General features: G+C 41.5%; 1 protein-coding gene across 1 annotated transcript in view; it reads right to left on the bottom strand.

The window, feature by feature from the left end:
* Nucleotides 1–2,593: 2,593 nt before the first annotated feature.
* LOC104530185 (G protein-coupled receptor kinase 5) overlaps nucleotides 2,594–7,253 on the bottom strand; it is a gene marked incomplete at both ends in the record, with an annotated part of 35,195 nt that continues 30,535 nt past the window's right edge. The window contains 3 exons of the mRNA XM_010174698.1: nucleotides 2,594–2,802; nucleotides 4,064–4,153; nucleotides 4,972–5,009. Coding sequence (XP_010173000.1) covers nucleotides 2,594–2,802; nucleotides 4,064–4,153; nucleotides 4,972–5,009 — 337 coding nt within the window. The remainder of the gene's footprint in view (nucleotides 2,803–4,063; nucleotides 4,154–4,971; nucleotides 5,010–7,253) is intronic.

Here is a 7,253-nt window from a genome sequence, read left to right as displayed (position 1 = left end):
ACATGGGCCCATCCAATACTGTTGACTTGAATGCACTTCAAGTCACATCTTTGGATGCAAGACTGCACTTGTCAGGGAAAACACGTGTGTACATCAGTGAAGTACAAGACATAACAACAACAAGTAGGGAGCATTTCCTAGAAAGATTGGATTTTTTCACAGAAAAAACACACCATGAAGCAGTTATGTTATATGGGAACTATGGGTTGGGGAGCTTCCCAGAAAGCCAGCTGCCCCTGTTCCTAATTATTTATTATTCATCTCTGTTTCAGTCCAAAATGAGGTCTGATTTATGGGAAATGACTTAGAAAATGAAACATGGAAATATGGGATGGATGATGATTAATGGGAGCTGTGATACGTGCCTGCAAAAATGCAATGGGCATAAACATCCAGGAGAGGAAGGTTGACATGGGGTGACACTAAAGGGTTTTCAAATGAGTAAATGAATAAAGACAATATATTTAATGATGGAGACACCATCAGCTCATGGAGTAAGATTTGAAGAGAAGGTTAGGTGACATGGTGGAAAACATGCTGTTCCTCATGCCTGCCCTGAAAAGTCCACTACAGGAAAGCCTTTGGTGTTGGATCTTTGTGAAGGCTCAAGTTAGATTTATGTACTGCAACTTTATGCTTCATTTTGCAGGTATGATGGGTACTTAATCATAACTATTTTTTGTTTCCTTGTGAAGATGCTGATACAAAGCAACAAAGTTCTGGTTTTTCAATACAAAGAGCACAAAGAATTTGAGAAAATATATTTGATTAGTGGATTTTTAAAAATATCGCTTGATAAAATAAATGACTTCTGGATGGAAAACCACAAATGCCATCATGCTCAGTATCAGAAGTATCAGAAGGCTCTTCCAGCCTGAAGGCACAGTAATTTTTAATGCATTAATGCTCAAAAAAGGACAGGGTTATCTTTGGATCCATTAAGAGTCTGCACAAACCACCTAAATAAACATGCCATGTGATTGGACAGTGAAGCAGCAATGATCAAGTTGTCAGGAATGATTTCAATATAGTTCACGCTTCCCTGAGGCAAGGGACTGAACTAAACAACTTCCTGAGGTCCCTGACTCCCTGAAACCATAAGCTCTATGGCTTGAAGATGAAAATGACCACTGCAGTATAAAGACTTTCACTGTCTACTCCTCTGGGAGTGGTAGGTCATCTCCAGAACTGCCCCATCACATTTAATTCTTCTAAGCTTTAAGTTCTCATGGGCTTGGATATTTTCAAAGTATATTTTCATTCCATTATGCCTCATGCTGCAACTAACTACAGAACAAGCAACAAGAGTATAATTTTCATCTCACGACATTTTCATTTCATGCTGATGACAGGACACGCACAAACTCTCTGCCACTCCAGCAGATTCTGCTCCTCACCTGGTGGGAGATGAGATGCTACTAGAGAGGAGAAGGCAGGCTGTTTGAGTGCGTGAAATGGTCTGTAAGAGCCTGTGGCTGTCCTAGATCCTCCCACGCCAACTTCACTGGGGGCTCTGAATTGCAGATTAAGGGCAGTGAATGGCCTAGAGTATCTATCAAGAGTGATGTCAGTTAATTACTACCCCGGGGATTCAGCAATGAGTTGGTGCACTGTGAGTTAATGACTTCCAGGCATGTTACTTGGCAATACTACCATTATTATTTTGCAAGGAGACTTCAGTGTCTCTTCATGAAGCCAGCCAACCAGAATGTTGTTGATCTCCTGTTTGCTTGCCTGTTGCACAAGATACTGGTGAAACTCTCACTACCTATTTGTTGACCTTTCTTTCTCTTCATTCTCTCTCTACCAGCATACATAGATATGTCATTGTCTCCAAAGGAGACTTCACTCTTTAGCAAACAACATCAAGAAAAAGGCCACATCCCTTTCCAAATTAAAATTGAGCCTTCTAAAGATGGATGTTGACAAGACATTGTTGAATTCAGACACAGCTTTGAGATTTCTCAGAGGGTTTGAGGATTTCCATTGTCAGACATGGCTATTGTGCTACGAAAATGACTCCCAGCTGAAAGAGTGAGAAAACATTTTAAAGGACAGCTCAACAGTATTTAAAAAAGCTGGATACCCTGGCACCCTGGGGGAAAAGCTGCTAACAAAGTTAGTGAGATGGGGTGGGACAACATTTGAGTGTCACAATAATTTCATTGCATAATCTTTGTCCTGCTTACCCCCAGCTCTCACCAAAGACAATGGAAGCATGGGGTTTTCAGTTCCTTGCAGGAGACAGTCAGAGTCTTGCATCATCAAGTCCTTTTTATTTTTTCTACAAGATTATAAAAGACAGAAATGCATTCTTGACTGCAAACTAACATTCAAAGTCTCACGAGAATAGATGCCGCTCCCTTGGCCATAAAACTTTGGAGAGGACCCAAGATGACCATGATGAATCTCATGGAGAAGCAAGCCCAAATAAACACAGTTTGAATGAATAGAGAATGCAGTCATCCCATCAACAGATGAGCTTGGTTAGTCCTTGTCTCTGCAGCCCCTCTATGGTACTGTGTTACTGCTCAGACTGTGTCATATACAGCTTGCTAATGAAGCTGCCACGCTGGGCCTTCAAGCCCCTTACCATTTTACAGATGGACTTGGCCTCCTCAGAAAACTTATGGGAGTACACCTCTTCTGTCTCCAGTACTCTTCTGTCCACTTCTTCTCTCTTCACCTTTTCTTTCCTTCCACGAAATGGTGATTGCCCAGCAATCATTTCATAAATGAGACAGCCTAGCCCCCAGTAGTCAGGGCTGAGTGTGTATCTCTGGTTGTTCAACACTTCTGGAGCTGTGGAGGAGAAAGATGTGTCTTGTGGACGTGCATGATATTTACATAGGCAAAGAACTTAAATTTCTAGAAGTTCCATTTCGGTGACTGAATATACACAGACAGAGAATGGTGGGTAAAATATAAAAATACCTCCTGGTTTCTGCTGATGGCATTACAGAAAATGCAGCATGCTACATGCCATTTTTTTTCTCTACACGCTACATGCCATGTGCATGCTGTCTTCTGACTTCTCTACCAAGTCAGAGCAACTGAAAAAACAAAAAGAATTTGAAGCTAAGTATTAAGCAAAGGTCTAATCTTAAGAGTCCTTCCAGATTTCTCCATGACATACAGACACACATCCTGTAAAAAGCAGTGATATTTCTCCAAAACCAAATTCTGTCGTTTTGATTGATCAACTTATAACCTATTTTTTCCCTCTTTAAAAAACAAATCCATGTATATTGCGTTGCAGCCATCCAGTGTGCTTTGGACACATAGTCAGTCTTCCTGCAAGCATCCTCACTTCCGTGCGTGGGTACAAACACACAAACACATGTGCTCATAAGCACAGAGCCTTCATGTGTGCACAACCTACACTGAGATAACCAAATTTAGAACTGACAACTGATTTGCTTGCTTTCCTTAAAGCCTCCATATGGTGTAACAGTGGCTCATATCAGCTAGTTCCTATTTAGTCAAATAAGCATAAGCAATTTTTATTCCAAGAAATATGCCCATTTAGAGAATGCATGAAAATAATTACATTGAATTTAGAAAACAGATCTAGTTAAATCAGGGATTATGGTTTTCACCAATGTACAAAAGTCTACTCTTCTTTTGTGCCGCCTCCCCTGCACATAGGGGAAGACTCAAGATGACCATAGATGTGGACTTACCCATTTTATCATAAACATACAAATACATTTTAACTATTAATACAAAGGAGAAACTAGAAGGAAACCTTTCTTTTAGCAAATAACCCTCCTAAAATACATCTACACTAAAATCACTAGAATCCCAGTTGTTGTCCCCCCTTTTAATTTTCTTTGCTGATTTAAGATTGTAGACCAGTCTCATTAAGAGCTGTTGTGGTCCATCTTTTCGCCCACTTCTGACTTCCACTAGCGTGACTTCTTGGTGACTTGCTGCAGGGAATTGGACCCAGCTGAATGTGAATCTTTAAAAATTCTTTATCTTTAGCTTATATGGCAGAAAGATCTCCAGAACTCAAGTAATCTCAGCAAATTATAAAAAAGATGAGCTACTGAAGACTTACCCATATACCCTACTGTTCCCACTCTTCCACGGATTGATTCACCCTCAGGGATTTTAACAGCTAGACCCAAATCAGATATTCTAATATGGCCTGGAAGGAAAAAAGAAACAAAACAACATAAAGCAGATATAATAACATGACCCAAATTAGTTCAAAACCACAACTGTCGTCATTGCTACAATGCTCTTGCAATTTACTGTTTGGACATTTTAAGAAAAGTGTGTTCTGAATGGCTGAATGAAGCAGTTTCATTGATAAGGAAAAGAGGAATTATTAAGGACATTACGATGCAATGAAATTAATTTTAACAGTGAGGCTACGGACTAGAGTGGATTGTGTTAGATATTTTAAAATTGTGCAAAAAGAAGGCAATGAGAAGCATGCTGTAGGGAAGTTATCTTGGACTGGTCACAGGGGATGGATGGACTGACATTATTCTGTGACTCTCTGACAGCTGAAGGGGCTACATCTGGTCTGTAAGTCAGCATGAGATTTGATTATCACTGCCTTCAGCAACAAACGGGTACCTGGGTTTGCATAAAACCAAGAGTCTGCTCAGCAAAGGATGAAAGTACTTTTGCAAATGGAGCGGGAAGCACAGATTTAGAAATCCCAGCTTCCTTTCTGTTGTGTCAGCCTTACAACAATAAGGATGGAGAAACAATGAGAAAAGGCAGACACCCCCAGCACAGCCGTGCTCTGGAGAACAGACCCTGCTGAGCAGCATGGCTGCTTCATTCCACCCGTGTGGTGAGCTCCAGCACTTCACCCACCCCAAGACAGGAGAATTAGTGTACGCTAAGCCTCTTAAGTCATTTCAGAGCATTATTTGTCTTTGTGCAATATATATTCTAAAACTAACTTAATCTACTTTACTGTGAAAGCATCTGTAAACCTCTGAGACTTACCATAATCATCTAGCAGGATATTTTCTGGCTTCAAATCTCTGAAAATGAAAGAGAGCAGTTATTTGTATGAAGCTGGTTTTGATAGCATAAGCATACGGCAGCGTGTGAATGCATTTATTACTAGTAATAAACCAATTGAGTGTCAACTCAAACAGCAAGGAACTCATGAAACCAGTACAACTTTACACAACTCACTTCACAGATAGACTGAAACCATATGTCTTTTCTAAACTGGAGTTACATTTTTTCACTAAGCCAAGCTTTTAGTTCCCAATCCACTCCATAATGGACTCATCCATCTAGTTCTGTAAGCCCTGTAAACCAACCCCTATAGTCCTGTGTGTTGTTAAATCTCTGTAACATTTTCTGTTATAAAATCTTTTGATAAAAAGAAGAATATTTTAAATTTTAAAATATTTTATTTGTATATGAAAATGGAAATAGTGATCTGCTGGGCTCAAATTTTCTATGCCTGGCATCTGACTCAGACTAAATATGTAAATGTGTGTACATGCACTTGTGTATTCATGTAATAATTGCAGTGAGTTTGGAAAATGAGTGGCAAAGGGGGTTAATGCTGTGTCCAGATTAAAAATCTCATTACAAATATTTGTGAAACTCTAGTGCCTATGTGGTTGGGAGCAATGCCATGAAAATTGGCAAGGTGGTCACTCTGATGTCAAAGATGTGCCTTTTACTGCTCCTGTGGAAAAAAAAACAAACAAAAAAATCCCAAATTTGGCCAAGTTATAAACTACTGAAAAAAAAAATTTCTCAGTTTTCATATATTTAGCAGAGCCTTGGCAGGTCATTCTTCTGAAATCTGCACCAAACTCACTCCACCAGTTGCCGCTTCTAGATGGTGCCCAGACCAGCCATGCTCAAGTCCCCTCGCTCGACCATGGCTGTTTCCCAAACCTGCAGTGTTGTAGCACTTCTCTGCAGCCGCCGCTGCTGTTCCTGGATGTGGTGGGCAGCTGCCAAGGCAGGAGCCAGGTGGGCTCCATCCCATCCTACCCATGAGCTGAGCAGGGACAGGCACAGCCTGCTGCTAGCACAGAGCGGGGATGAAGCCAGCCTGGGAGACTGGGACCTGGAGGTCTTGGAGGGAAGATGGTGTCCCTGCTGATGGCAGGGGGGTTGGAACTCGATGATCTTTAAGGTCCCTTCCAACCCAAACCATTCTATGATTCTATGACATACCGGGCAAGGAGCATCCCAGATGGGCTGTGTGATGGGAGCAGGCTGTGCTGGCTCAGGAGCCCGAATAAGGCACCAGCGTGGCCATGTGAGGCAGGGAACATGCATTGCTGCAATTCACATCATGCCTTGACTTTTATCTGATCGACTCCGACTGAAACACAGTGTTTAGCCTGGTGCAAATCCAAGAAGTGCTTGGCCTCATCTTTTTTTTTAAGGTCTCCTTGCATTTGTGAAGCAGCTTGATTCTGTTAGCTTCCCAGCAAGACGTGTTTCTGTTCAAAGAGCAAAGAGAGGGGGACGTACAAGAGAAACCCTCGCACCAGGAGATGAGTGCACAGCACAGTCTGTGCAGGAGCCCGCCCTGCGTTTCAAGCTGTACTGCCTCACTGTCGAGAATTTTTCTGTGAATATAGAGGGGTATTTTACAGTTTTGACAATGCTGAGATTAAGATTTCAGAACTCATCTCATTTTTATTTACTGTTTGAAGCAACAACGTAGAGCGTGTGAAATATCTCCTCTTCTTGCTTGCTTCATACCCTCTTGACCTCTCAAAACAAACTTCACCGAGTGCCCAGTGGTACCAAGCCACTTTTCAAATAAACAATACTGAAACATGTGAGGGGGAGCTGAATGCTGAGGAGAAGCTGTGATTTTGTTTAACATACCACTGTGGGCTTTCCCTGCCTATCAGCAAAAGGTTTCCAATGCTGGAGCAACACGGTTGAGGGCATTTCCTATTTATTTTAAAATATTTATTCCAAATCCCTTAAGAACTATTTTGCTTAAGAACTCAGACTTCATTAGTTACTTCATCTTCCGCTCCAGCAGTTAGTAGTCCCACTTCAAGCTGCCAAATGACAAGAATCTTGCATGCAAGTTGGGAAATGTTGTCTTTGAATGAGAAAATGAGAGAGGACACTGAGAACAGCAGCTCAGTCCTTACAGCCCTCTGTGATTTAGGGCAATTAGGGCAGTTTTTCCTTCCCTCCAGACATCAGCTGTCATTTCTGTTTTCAGATTTCTGGTTCCTCAGGATCATGGCTTTTGCATGGCCAACACTTCCAAGTGCCAAGCAGGA

The sequence above is a fragment of the Antrostomus carolinensis genome, unplaced genomic scaffold (genome assembly GCF_000700745.2).
Source record: "Antrostomus carolinensis isolate BGI_N321 unplaced genomic scaffold, ASM70074v2 scaffold22950, whole genome shotgun sequence".
Lineage (NCBI taxonomy): Eukaryota > Metazoa > Chordata > Aves > Caprimulgiformes > Caprimulgidae > Antrostomus > Antrostomus carolinensis.
Note: the sequence above shows the minus strand (reverse complement) of the source record. Positions and strands in the feature narration are given on the sequence as shown.